The following is a 14763-nucleotide window of genomic DNA, read 5'->3' as shown; positions in this document are numbered from 1 at the left end:
CAACCACTTCTTGATAGAGGGAGCTTGTACTCTGGACCTCAAAGTCATTTTCTATTATTTTTATGTTTATATTTTATTTTAATGATTTATTTTTACTTGCGGATCCTTGATATTCTTTGAAAAATTTTGTTTGGCTTCAGCTGTTTTCTGTGGATAGAAATGTCACAGATAGTGGTCAGGCAGTGGTGCACCTGGTTAAGCGTTCATAGTACAGTGCTCAAGGACCTAGGTTCAAGCCCCTGGTCACCCCACCTGCAAGGAGAAAGCTTCATAAGTGGTGAAGCAGGGCTGTAGGTCTGTCTGTCTGTCTGTCTGTCTCTCTCTCTCCATCTCCTCTTTCCCTCTCAATTTCTTTTTGTATTTATCCAATAATAAATAAAATTACTGAAAAAATAAATGTAGCAGACAGTAGTATAAATGACAGTTTGGTTGGGGGTGATAGTGAAGAAAGCCTCATTCATTCCTATAAAAGCAAACTTACACTGAGATAAAGGTAGTATTAGGTATGCTCATGATACACTTGGATGCTCCCACCCCACCCATTTTCAAAACAGTATTGTCTTTCCTCTTCCATAATGTCAATTTAGAAGGGGGTATGGAGAGGTGGCATCATCCAATGACAATGTTTCTTATTTTGGAGACTTGTTTTTTTCTGGTTTCCAGGGTTATAGCCAGGGCTAAGAGCCTGCGCTATGAATCCACTGCTCCTGTGGGCATTTTTCTTTTTCTTTTCTTTTTCTTTTTCTTTTTTTTTTGGATAACACAGAGAGAAATGGATGGGGGGGGGCAGAGAGGGAGAGAGAAAGATAGACACCTGCAGACACACTTCACCACTTGTGAAGCGACTCCACTGCAGGTGGGGAGCTGGGGGCTCGAATTGGGACTCTGGCGCTTTCTATTATGTGTGCTTAACCTGGTGTGCCATCCTCCCCACCCCTGGAGACTTATTTTATTTAAGTTTTTTTAAAATTTTATTTGATATAACAGAGGGAAATTGAGGAGAGAAGATAGAAAGGGAAAAAGATGATAGATAGATAGATAGATAGATAGATAGATAGATAGATAGATAGATAGATGATAGAGAACTACCACACTGCTTCACCATTTGTGAAACTACCCTTCTGCAGGTGGGAACCGGGGCATTGAACCCAGCCAGGTCTTTGTGCATGGTAATACCTGCACTTAACCAGGTGTGTCACCACCCAGCTCCCTAGAGATTTATTGTAATAATGATCCAGGCTTTGATGTCTAGGTTTCCATATTTGCTGTCATTCCTTGATGCCAGAGGTGATTTTTTTTTTCATAACCTTTTATCCTCATAACTTTACTTCCCAGAGGCACAGGGCACGTTCTGGGTCTGACTGCATGATGAGACACCTGGGTTTGTCTGACCCATCCCTCCCAGGCTGCACCACCCAGGATACTATGAAAATGAAGTTGCCACTGACTGGAGGTCAGCAGTACGCTGCTGGATTCAGATGAACTTAAACCATCATGGAGCCCCGAAGGCCAGATTGTAGAGAGTCCCCACAAGAACTCCTTAAAGTAAGTCACCAGATTTTTATGCATTTTTAGATGCTGTTTCATTGTTTCTGCTTTTTAAGTTTGATGCTTGGCATAGAAGCATGTGGTCTCCAAATACAGGGCTTCACTGACTGAAGGTGGTAATTAGCAGGTTCTCCCTTCTTTTCCTTTACTGATATTTGATACTCAGTGTCTTGGGAGAAATAGTTCCTAGGAAATATTTGCATTTTATTGTATAGCAGTTAAAGAAAAAAGCAAGGGTGAAGAGGAATAGCAACACAATACAATTCAAGAATACACACACACACACACACACACACACATCCTTTGATATAGCTGGTTGAAGACACATGCACGAGGACCCAGGTTTTTTGTTTATTATTTAATTATTTTTTTATTTATAAAAAGGAAACAGTGACAAAACCATAGGATAAGAGGGGTACAACTCCACACAGTTCCTACCACCAGATCTCTGTATTTCATCCCCTCCCCTGATAGCTTTCCTATTCTTTAACCCTCTGGGAGAATGGACCCAAGGTCATTGTGGGATGCAGAAGATGGAAGGTCTGGCTTCTAGAATTGCTTCCCTGCTGAACATGGGTGTTGACAGGTTGATCCATATTCCCAGCCTGCCTCTCTCTTTCTTTCCCTAGTAGGGCGGGGCTCTGGGGAAGCAGAGCTCCAGGACACAATAGTGGGGTTGTCTGTCCAGGGAAGTCTGGTTGACAACCTGTTGAATGAAAAGAGAGCTAACATACAAAGCCAAACAAATAGTTGAACAATCATGGCTAGAATAGTGTAGAAGGAGAGTTGGGGGGGGGTGTCTTTCATTTTGTAGATAGCTAGTAGGCCTATTTTAGTTATATTACAAAGGGCCTGTGGCTATACTAGTTTTTTTTTTTTTTCCTTTTTCTTTTTGCCCCTGAGCCTGAAATCTGATATGCAGGTGGATCCAAGTTATTGTCTGGGGAGATGATGTCATGGCTGGAAAAGGAACAGAGAGCTTGATCAGGGAAGAGAGTAGCTCTCTAATATGGGAAAGGTATATAAATATTGTTGACTATAAACCCCATCGATATGATTTGGTCTGGGGCCCACGATCAGCTCAGGAGCCAATGTGACCTCTGCATCCCTGTAGATCTGAGCTCACATTCTGTGGTCATGAGTAGAAACATTCCAAGCTGCCCCAATATCGACCCATCTTCCTCAGGTGTAGCATAGGGTATATTGTTCATCCTCTCTTCAGAGGATGGAACAGTCTCTGCTATTGTTGATCCAAGTTGAGGGCAAGGAGGACTCAGGTTTGAGCCCTCTTTTCCCACCTGCAAGGGGAAAGCTTTGCGAGTGGTGAAGCAGGGCTGTAGGTGTCTCTCTGTCTCTCTCTCTCTCTCAGTCTCCCCTTTCCCTTTTCAGTACTGACTGTATATGTCCAATAAAGATTAAAAACAACAACAACAAAAACTAAAAATAGAGGGAGAGAATGAGAGAGGCCATAACACTCAACCTTCCTTCAATAAAATGGGGGCCAGGCTCCCACACATGGCAAATCTGTACATGAACTAAATGAGCTATTTCTCTGATTCTAGAACATATCCATTTTGGGTTTTATATGCTCTACTGACCATCTTTATGCAATAATTCACCTGATTTTTATAGACTGCTTCAAATATTATTTGTTATTCATTCAATCATTCTTTTAAAGTGGACACTTTGAAAACAAAACACTTTGGAAGCATCACTTTGTACATCACTTTGTACATAGGAGACAATAAATACTTGTTAAGGAATTAATATATGAATATTATTAGTGTAATTTAAAAATTCATTTTATGTGGTCCGGGAGGTGGTTAAAGCATTGGATTCAACCATGAGGTCCTGAGTTCCATCCCCGGCAGGACATGTACCAGAGTGATGTCTGGTTCTTTCTCTCCTCCTATTTTTCTCATGAATAAATAAATAAATTCTTTAAAAAAATATTTTATAGTGAGAGATATACTTAGAGGATTAGATGTTGTATTCTGAATATTATAGAACCCATCATTGAGAAAAGGACCCCAGTGAAGACTTGAGGCATCCCAGCGTTAGAGGAAATATACTCTTTGTCTTCAGAGTGGGCAGTTATTGTGTTCAAGATAGTCTTTGTATCAAAGGAAGCATATGGTTGATTTTATCTTTTCATTTTCATTCATCCTCTCCAGGTGAAAAACATACCTGATCTAAAAAAACAATGAATTGGTTCTTATGTGTTAATCTTTTCTGTGTTCATTTAGTGATTTTTTTTTTTCCCCTAAAGAACTCCAAAGTATCAAACGTGCTAATTCTATTAAACCCATTCAGCTCAGAGATCATGAAATGGGAGGAGATTTTGGTGGGAGTCTGTGTGTACTTCTGTTCCCAGCTCCTAAGGCAGGGTCAAGCTTGCTCGGACTAGGGTTTCCATTTTTGAACTTTGGGTTTGTTTTTCATCATTCTGAGTCTTTCCTAAGGCCAGTGGTAAAGAGAAGAAGAATTGAAGATGAAAATCTGGAGTGTTGGTGGAAATCTGGGCTGACATCTTCTACCCACTTCCATTCCTGTCTCCCTAGCTCAGGGCTTCTATTCTTTTTTCTTTGCTCCTCTAACAGCAAGGAGGACACAGTGGGAAGCAAATACACACCTAGTTGAGGGCACTCCCCAGGTAGGCGGGCAGACTTCCCCTTTTGTAGTCTGGCAGCGCAGAGACTTGTATCCATGAAGTGACATGAATCCAGAAGTTCTGTCAGAGGACCTAGCCATTATACTGTGCTATAAAAAGCACATAATACAGTCTAGTACTTTTATGTTGCAGTCAAAGTGTTATGGGATTTATTTTTATATAAACTTTAAGTCCAAAACACAAATCTTTCTTAGGTCAGGGAAGCTTTGTAGATTATTTCCCCCCCACTTGTAAGTCACTCCAAGTTCATATAAGGCAAATATTTCCAAACCCGAGAGTAGGGAAAGCACAAAATTGGGAGTCAGGATCATAGTTCTAAGTGGGACCTTGTTGCTAACTTGTACTTTATCCAGAGTGAATCAAGGCCTGATGCCTCCTATTGGTTTATATACTGAGTGAATTACATGAAACAAATTGCAACCACATTTTTTTTTTTTTAGCTCTAGTGGTCTATTGGGCTCATGGCCTTTTGTCTCTTGTGTGTCTACCTTTCCAAACAATAAAATATAAAATTCTGGAAAGAGCCCTACTATTGGTTCAGTAAGTCTGAGCTACATTGGCTCTAAAGAACTACTTAGTTTGTGGAAGAGGGAACTAAGTGAGCACAGACAAATCAAGCTATGTGCCAAGGTGGTTCAACTGATTAACTGAAGATAAATGACATTTATATTAATCATGAATTTCTTTTTCTCAGAAAAAAAATGTCCTCATCATTTTGTGGTGGTGGCGGTGGTGAGTGTAGAGAACACGAAGTTTTGACATAGAGTTGGAATGCCCTCAGTTCCGCTAAGGTGACATTGATCGTTAGGATATTCCCTAAATGTCTATCCCCAAATATTGGCACTTGTTGTGCAAAGGCATTTTAGAATTATACACAAGCCTCGGTCTTTTGGAGAAGAAGGTTATAATGTTCCCTAAGAAACTAACATCCTTCTTCTATTTTTTCCTTTTAATTTCACTTTTAAAATTATTGCCATTGTCCAAACAGTAAAGGAAGTCAGAAGAATCTTTCCAAACAGGCGGGAATTAAGAGTTCTAGTGTCGTTTCTGTATGAATAGGAAAATTTGATGGATGTGTAGCATCTACTAATTTGCAAGATATCTTCCGGGATAGCCTGAGGGTGGTTCTTCCGGAGCAAGTGCTCTCTGGGTTGGAGAGAACTTCTTCTTCTAGCGTTTGCCCTTCTTCCGTAGCCAGTCAACAGCGTCAGGTTGAGCCTGATGTCAAGTTTCGAGACCTCCTTTGAATCTGGAGAGGTGGCAGTCGTTGACTATGTGGGTCATAGTCTGTCTGGAGCCACAGGGGCAGTTCGGGTCGTCTCTGGCTCCCCAGCGATGGAACATAGCGGAGCACCGGCCATGGCCTGTTCTAGCGATTGAGGAGGGGTCAAAGCCGGGTTGACACTTGCAGGGGTCTGTGATGAGGTGCTTGTTCTTTACCTCAGCTGACTGCCAACTCTGTTTCCAAGAGACTGGAACAGAGAAGTTCAGTGTAGGCGTAGGGGACCAGATTGGGTGACGAGACGTCAAGCGTTGAACAGGGTGGGCGAAGATATCCGCGTATATTGAGAACTCAACTGGAGCCATTCTAGACTACTGTGTGGGAGAGGGATCAGGAACTCGTGCTGAGCTAGTCGCAGGAGATACACTTTGGAACTCTCCGAGCCAGAAAACAATTACAAGTGTTTTTACTCAGAAAAGCAGCTTGTATATATACTAGCCAAGTAGGGTGGAAACAGGGTGTGACATAGAGAGGGTGGAGCGAAAAGACAGTGGTCGAAATCAGGGTGTACTACGAGAGGGGGCGGAGCAAAAAGACATCGTGAATCAGTGGGGATTAAACCAATGCCCTGCAGGCAGGGCAGTGCTTAGTTAACAGTGGTTATGTAAATAGACCGCAGCTTTGAGTGGGATCAAACCAATGCCCTGCAGGCATGCTGGTGCTTAGTTAAGCAGGATTAGAGACAGAAGCTTTAAGCCAGGGGAGCCAGCATACTACCCAATAGATGTCTAGTCTCTGCTTGACACACTATTTTCTACTCTGTTTTGTTTGTTTTTAATATTATTTATTATTTTACTGGATAGAGAGACAGAAATTAAGAGGAAAGGGGGGATAGGAAGAGAGAGAATGGGAAAGACAGTGAAAGAGAGAGAACTGTAGCACTGTTTCCCCTTGTAAGTGGGGACTGAGGGCTTGAACCTGGGTCTTTGCGGATGGTAACTGTGCACCCAACTGGGTGCACTACCTCCTAGCCCCCTGTTTGTTTTGTTTGTTTGTTTTAATTAGAGTGCTGTTTAGCTCTGGTTTATAGTAATAGCAGGGACTGAGCCTAGTACTTCCGCTGCCTCAGGCATCAGAGTGATTTGTGCAACCACTAGACTACATCCCCAGTCCTGAAATGAGTACTATCTAAGTATGAGTTCATCATAGTCTCACATAGTGACTCTTCTGGACCTGGCCTCTGCCATTATTCTCCAATTACACATCAAACATCTGTTCTTTATTCCCATTGTTTGATACACAGACAGTTACTAACTTCATGGAATTTTCTTGCACTATTTCTTCTATTGGTTTTCCTTTATCATTTATATTATCTTTCATCTGAGTCACAGGAAGTCATGCTTTTTAAAAAACTATTTAAAAGATATTTATTTATTAATTCCCTTTTGTTGCCCTTATTCTTTTTTTGTTGTAGTTACTATTATTGCTGTTATCGTTGTTGGATAGGACAGAGAGAAATGGAGAGAGGAGGGGAAGACAGAGAAGGTGAGAGAAAGATAGACACCTGCAGACCTGCTTCACCACTTGTCAAGCAACTCCCCTGCAGGTGGGGAGCCAGAGCTCGAACTGGGATCCTTATGGTCCTTGCGCTTTGTGCCATCTGCGCTTAACCCGTTGCGCTACAGCCCGACTCCCGGAAGTCATACTTTTATAAGCAGGTAAGAATATGTGTGTGGGGTCAGGCAGACCTGGGGTTGAGGCCTAGTTTTGCAACTTCCTACCTTTATGTCATTGTATATACTCTTTCTGACCTTCAGTCACAATATCTGTAAAACGAGGATAACTCTATTGGCCTTAGAAAGTTACTGTGATGTTCAGCGGGGAAGCAATTACAGAAGCCAGACCTTCTACCTTCTGCAACCCTCAACGACCCTGGGTCCATGCTCCCAGAGGGCTAGAGAATGGGAAAGCTATCATGGGAGGGGGTGGGTTATGGGGATTGGGTGGTGGGAATTGTGTGGAGTTGTACCCCTCCTACCTTATGTTTTTGTTCATTAATCCTTTCTTAATAAAAAATTTAAAAAAAAATAAAAAAAAAGAAAGTTACTGTGAGATTTAAATAAGATAATGTATGCAAGACACTCAGGAGAGTGCCTAGTACCTAAGATTTAACACATAGTATAGTCTTTACTACTTGTGACCCCTCCCTACTCTCTCCCCCACCCCACCCCAACCTATTCTACTTCTGTCTAGCAGGTTAATCCTTTTAGAGCTCAGTTCTGATGTTTATGCCCCCTTCTTTACTCCCAAACAAAGGTTTCATTGTGGACCGATTAAAAGTGATTAAAGACTGCCTTGGGTTACTCCTTACTAGCTGAATGATCTTGAACAAGTTTCTTAACTACTTTATTTTAACTTTACCCTCATGTATAAAAATAAGCATAGTGGTATCTACCTCGAAAGACTACCATGATGTTAATAATCATATTATTGATCATATTATTGATTATCAGTGGAGATATTTTTAAGTGCCTAGCGTACAATAAGTCAAGATGAACTTTAGAAAATGAGATTCTATGCTGACATCTCTATTTGCCATTTAATAAACATGCTCTATATTAATTTCTTTGCTCCTGTTCCTTGTACCTGAATGCAGTGTGATTTAATGGAAATAGCTCAGGTAGCCTAAGAAGAGTAGTGGGTTTTAATTACATGCCGGTTTTGTTGTGGTAGTGATCGGTACTTAGGTTATTTGCAAAAGATTCTGAAAGCCTGGATGATTTTAATGGGAAAGAATTTGCTAGCTGTCTGTGCCTTCCATGTATTGGGAAGGAGAAGTGGAGACACATTTTTTTCACCACAATAAAGAAATTATAGTCATTTATAGAAATCACAATGTCTTCAGAATAAAAATGTTATTCAGGGTAAATGACAGATTTTTCTCTGTACTGAAGCCTAGAAATATTATTTTCCATGGCTCTTCATAGTTTTCTTTTAGTTGATTTATATGTTTGAATACATTTTTCCTCTCAGCATTGTCTGAGAGGCCAAGTAGACTTGCGTGGGGTCACACATATGCAAACACAACTTTAAAGTCTATATTTTTGATCACTGGAATGTGAGACTTGGGCAGTGCAGTTCTAAAGTCTACACTTTTGACCACTAAACTAAGTGTGTTCCTTAGCTCTTTTATTATGGCTTGAGTCAACTCAATCTGATTAAAAAAAACAAAGCTTATGAATGCTATTTGAGTATATGCGATTGTATATTTTAAGACATTTCTATAAAGTCTCAAATCACTACGAAAGTGTCAGTTTCTCTTATAGTTTGGTTTGATTCAGATACAAATTTAAGAATATCTAGAGGAAAAAAAAGATTATCTAGAGCAATGTACTGGACACCACTCTTTTCTGAGTTCTAGAGTCACATAGAACTTTTCCTGAGGTCTCAAGTCTGGTTTAAAGGTAGGGAAGGGATTCTGAGTCCCCACTTTTATTTGCACTAAGTAGTCTTGTTTTATTTATTTAAAAAGTGAGATCTCAGATAGTATTTATTTTATTTTGAACAAGGAGATATTTGCCCTTCAAAATGAAAAATCTTTGATAAGAAAAATAGATGGATAGGATATGTGTGAAGGCAAATTCATTAAATTTTATTTCAGGTCAGTGAGCAAAAATCAATATGAGTTTGGTAATAATGTGTACAAAATTGCATTCCTGACAACAATCTAGAATGCAAGTAATGTTGCACTTTTGGTCAGATACACATTCCTTAATGGCCAGTAGCACAGAATTTTAGGGTAGTGTTCTATAATAAAAACTGGAGGGTCAACCTTGACCACCTTAATAATCACTAGGATTATTCAAACCCTTCCCCTCCTCATAATGCCAGAGCTGTGTGGTGTTCTGACTTTCCTCTCTCACGAACCTAAGTATGTAGATCTTTTATCAAAAAGAGAGAAAAATGGAGATAGCGTGGTGACTGTGCAAGAAGTCTACCCTGCCAGAGGCTCCTGGGCTCAATTCTCAGGACTAGGATAATTCCTTGGATTTTAGTGATTTTGTTGCTGTTGTTGAGACAAAATATTAGGTCTTCTTGTAAACTCCTCACTTGTCTGTCTTTGTTATTATTGGGGGGGGGGGGGTCACACAGCAAGCTTTCCCAAGATGTTCAGAGCATGACTTCCCAAAATAAGTTAATGTGAGTTCATTCTCTATCTCTTGCTACCAGGGCTATCACTGGGGCTCTGTATATACTACACATTCACCACTCCTGGTGACCATTTCTTTTTTTCTTTTTGAATAGACATAAAGAAATTGAGAAGGGAAGGGAAGACAGAAAGGAAGAGATGAAACTCTGCAGCCATATCAAGCTGAACACACCCAAGTAGGGTAGGGCATTATTAGTACTTGGATGGGGAAAAGAGACTCCTGCAGTACTCCTTTGTCCCTGCAGGTGGGGACCGAAGGCTTGAGCCCAGTATTGTGCACATGTTATTATTGTGTGTACTCTGCTTGGTGAGCCACTAGTCTGGCCCCAGGCATGTGAATTATTTCTGTCTGAGAGACTTTGCCACTCCGTTGAGTATCTAGGAGAATGAAAGTTGGAGGCATTATCCAGAATTGGACTTTTATCAGAAATAAACTTTCTTTCCAAGAAACCTAGCTACACGACAGGGAAAACATAATTACAAAACATATGGTCTTCATCATGATTCACCTTCTCTTCCTTCTATGAGCCCAGGTCCCTACCTCATTCCTTAGCATAGGATATATACCCTTGTCTTTATCATTCAAATCACAGTGCTCATTCTCTAGGTAAATTCTCCACTTATACATAATTAAATTGGTCTGCTGCTGCTAATCCAACTGATATTGTTTTATTACTTCACCAGTCTAAGAAGAAGCTAGAGAGTTATGCCATCCCCTTCTCCCAGATTAAATAAAGACACGTTTAAACAATTATTCATGCATATTAGGAAACAAATTTTTTTGTAACTAAGCTTTTTATTTATTGGATAGAGACAGAAAGAAATCAAGAGGGAGATAGAGAGGGAGAGAGAGAAAGAGCAGAAGCCCTGCTTCACTGTTCATGAAGCTTTCCCCTTGCAGGTGGAGAGTGGGGGCTTGAACCTGGGTCCTCACATATTGATTGTAATATAAGATGCACCACTGCTGACCCCAGAAAATATATTCTATCTGACCTCAGTGGAGTTTGTAGCGTATTGAGTCTTCAGTTAAAAAAAAAAAGAAACACTTTTTAATAGTAAGTCGTGCTATTCTGAAATTAAAAATGTCTTCTGCGATTTGCTTATCATATTAACATGCAGGTCAATCTTGCTTTGGAACAAACGGGAGAACTGAAAAGAAAGATGTAAGTATTGATTAGAACAGTGCTCTTTGGATTTACTTTGAAGACTCCAAGGAGGGATGTAAACATTGTTTGTTCTTCTCCAGAACTCACTTGGCAAAATGCAAGTTTTGAGGTCAACCCATCTTGCGAGGTGACTCTTTAGGAGTCTGTCTAAAACACGTCTTCAGATAAACTGCAATGCTGCCGGCATTCAGAACTGGTGAAATCATTGGCAGTACAAGCGTGACGCTCCTTTTTCAGTACTTTGAGTAACCTGTCTGACCTTGGAATGCATGACTTTCGTGCTGTGCAGAAGATTCTGCTTGCTAATTATGATTTGCGTTAGGTGACTGCCATTTTAAATGACGCTTACAATTAGTCCCTGCAGAGGCTGGGAGTAAGGTGGACACAGGGGAGCCTGAGTGGATTTGGGGAGAATGCTGAAAGCAAGAGAAAGCCAATTTGGTATTAGCATTCCATGTGCAAAATCTGCCAAGCGGTAATGGAATAAGTGATAGTTGGTTCTATAAGCAAAACCCATTACTCTGGTTGATTTGTGACTTTGTTCAGCTTTGACTCTACTCAACACTTTTATCTGTAAGAGTGAATTAATAAAATGCTGATACAAGCAGAGAAAGGAAATCCTTGGTCTTCACTGTTGGCGCTGCTGACAAAGCCCTGGATACCTGCAGATTTAATTCAGATGAAGTAAGATTTCACTTCCTGCCGAAGCAAATTTAACGCTCCAAAAGCTGTAGAATTTAAATTGCTCCTTTTTTAAAAAAAAAAAAATCACCTTTAAAAACCATTTGTGAGGGAATCGGGAGGTAGCGCAGTGGGTTAAGCACATGTGGTGCAAAGTGCAAGGATGGGCTGGACCATTTGCAATATGGAAAATTATGCTGGTTCTTTCTGTAGCTAATTTCCTTGGCTTAGTTAAGAAGTAGAATCTTTAGTTTTGATGACCAACACTGCCTCCTTGTGTAGTGAAAACTATCTTATTGTTGACTAGTTCATATACTTAATTTTTTTTTCTCATTTGAATCTTGTGGCTAAAGCAACCCAGTGCAGACAGAGTTGAAAAGAACCCCTTTGTATCTACATTTGACAATTTCTCTTGATAAACCATCTTTTTTCCATTTTTTAAAAAAATTATTTATAAAAAGGAAATACTGACAAAAACCATAAGATAAGAGGGGTACAACTCCACAATTCCCACCACCAGAACTCTGTATCCCATTCCCTCTCCTGATAGCTTTCCTATTCTTTAAACTTCTGAGAGTATAGACCCAGGTTCATTATGGGGTGCAGAAGATGGAAGGTCTGCCTTCTGTAATTTGTTCTCCATTGGACATGGTCATTGACAGATCAATCCATACTCCTAGCCTGTCTTTCTCTTTCCCTGGTGGGGTGGGGCTCTGGGGAAGTGGGGCTTCAGGACACATTGGTGGGGTGGTCTGCCCAAGGAAGTCTGGTTGGTATCATGGTAAACCAACTATTTTTTAGTTTTGGATACAGAGAGTAACTGAGAGGGAAGAGAGAAAAAGAGAGGGAGAAAGAGAGACCCTGCAGCACTACTTCACCACTTGTGCATCTTCCTGGTTAAAGTGGGGACCTTGCAATTGTAATACATGCACTCTACCAGACAGGCCACTATCCAACCCCTTATCAACTATTTCTATTTTCAGGTACTGATTCCCCAATTTATCCATCATATATGTGTGTGGATTGTTTACTATATATATCTTGATTATCCCGAGTCCCTCTTATAATAATAAGCCTTTATTTATTTATTTTTTCATGCAGTGCCAGAGATTGAATTCAGGGTCTCAGGTACGTAGTCCATTGCTGAAACAGCTTCTCCAACCCGATCTCACACCTGATATATCTTGATGAGAAGATATATTCCTCAGTGCTCATGCTATATGTGGTAGAGCACAGAGCACTGCTCCAGCATCCATGCACTTTTCTTTCTTTAAAAAAAATTTTTTTTTAATTTTTAATTTTTTTTTCCCTCCAGGGTTATTGCTGGGCTCGGTGCCGGCACCATGAATCCACCGCTACTGGAGGCCATTTTTTTCCCCTTTTTGTTGCCCTTGTTGTTGAGGCCTCGTTGTGGTTATTATTATTATTGCCATTGTTGATGTTGTTCGTTGTTGGATAGGATAGAGAGAAATGGAGAGACGAGGGGAAGACAGAGAGGGGGAGAGAAAGACAGACACCTGCAGACCTGCTTCACCGCCTGTGAAGCGACTCCCCTGCAGGTGGGGAGCCGGGGGGCTCAAACCGGGATCCTTACACGGGTCCCTGCGCTTTGCGCCACATGCGCTTAACTCACTGCGCCACCACCCGACCCCCCATCCATGCACTTCTGGCTCACTTTGTTTCAGCTGCTTTTATGTGGTGCTGGGGATTGAATTCAGGGCCGATGCTCTACAGCTGTGTAACCACACTAGTCCCTCCTGACATCGTTAAAGCCGTAGGTAGGGATAGAGCAAAAGTGAAAGATATACAAAGTGAGGGTCGGGCGGTAGCACAGCAGGTTAAGTGCACATGACGTGAAATGAAAGGACCAGCGAAACGATCCCGGTTCGAGCCCCCAGCTCCCCACCTGCAGAGGGGTTGCTTCACAGGTAGTGAAGCAGGTCTGCAGGTGTCTTTCTCTCCAAGTCTCTGTCGTCTCCTGTCAGTTTCGGTTTTCTCTGTTCTGTCCAACAGCAACAAAGGCAACAAAAGGGGAAAAAACAGTTTCCAGGAGCAGTGGATTCATAGTGCAGGCATCAAGCCCCAGCAATAACCTTGGAGGCAAAAAAAAAAAAAAAAGAAGAAGAAGAAGAAAAGAAAAGATATATAAAGGATTTCTCAAAAGCCGCATTTTTTTCTCTGATTCCATAGAGATATACTATCTGATCTAGTAGACGTGATTGCAACTTTCTTTTTAAAAAATTTTTAAATTTATTTTCCCTTTTGTTGCCCTTGTTTTTTTATTGTTGTTGTAGTTGTCGTTGTTAGATAGGACAGAGAGAAATGGAGAGAGGGGAGAGAAAGAGAGACACTTGCAGACCTGCTTCACTGCTTGTGAAGTGACTCCCCTGGTGGGGACTCGAACCAGGTTCCTTATGCTGGTCCTTGCGCTTTGCGCCACATGCACTTAACCCACTGCACTACAGCCGACTCCCTGATTGCAGCTTTCTAAGAGGGCAAGGTGCTGACTGCCTGGCTTCTGGCCACAGTGAGTGTAATGAGGCCAGATGTAATGGAGTAGGGTCTTGGGAACTATTCCAAAAGCCTGCACACATGTGCTATATTTTCTCTTATTACAGCATTGCACTCTTAAAAATATTTAGCAAAAATAGACTTGTGAAAATGTTCTTCCCAGTTACTATGGTGAGGAAGCACTTCCCTGGGAGATTGTGAGGGCACAAAACATTTCCCATTCTCACTCAGCTTTTGGCCAATATAATCTAGCTGAATTTTCCTTCATAGCATGGTCATTATTTTAGTGAAAGTAAAGGCAAGAGGTATATTTTTTTTAAGGTTCATTTTAGAGAAGAACAGATTGTTTTACTTACGTGTCCCACATATCACATTAGAACAAACAGAAGATAATCAGGAAGACTTAATGGAGGAAACATAATTTAGTTTAGGCTCTGATTCAAAAATAAATTTCTGTGATGGAAGGACAGGAAAGCAATTAGAGTACCCACTCCTCCTTTAAAAATTTTTTTTTCACCCCTCTCCCCCTTTTTTTCCATTTGCTGGTAATTAGTCTTTGTCATTTTCTGACCACAAAATTCTAGGGTGAGGTAATGAGATAGAGGGTACCATTTGGACTTAAAAGTCCTTCCTTCAGGTCATTAATTTATGCTTTTGTTTCTTTCCTTTTTATATTTTGATTCCTAAAATAGGCTTGGTATTATTAGTTATTGTTGGGGACAGAGCACCAATTTCACAGTATAGTCCTTACTGC

General features: G+C 40.8%; 1 protein-coding gene across 1 annotated transcript in view; it reads left to right on the top strand.

Annotated features, from left to right (window-relative positions):
• Positions 1-1418: 1418 nt before the first annotated feature.
• Positions 1419-14763, top strand: part of LOC103115007 (uricase) — a 113103-nt gene continuing 99758 nt past the window's right edge. The window contains exon 1 of the mRNA XM_060202251.1: positions 1419-1545. Within this exon, the coding sequence (XP_060058234.1) occupies positions 1495-1545 (51 nt within the window). The 5' untranslated portion in view covers positions 1419-1494. The remainder of the gene's footprint in view (positions 1546-14763) is intronic.

The sequence above is a fragment of the Erinaceus europaeus genome, chromosome 11 (assembly GCF_950295315.1).
Source record: "Erinaceus europaeus chromosome 11, mEriEur2.1, whole genome shotgun sequence".
Lineage (NCBI taxonomy): Eukaryota > Metazoa > Chordata > Mammalia > Eulipotyphla > Erinaceidae > Erinaceus > Erinaceus europaeus.
The sequence above is the reverse complement of the archived record's forward strand: the minus strand, read 5'-3'. Positions and strand labels throughout refer to the sequence as shown.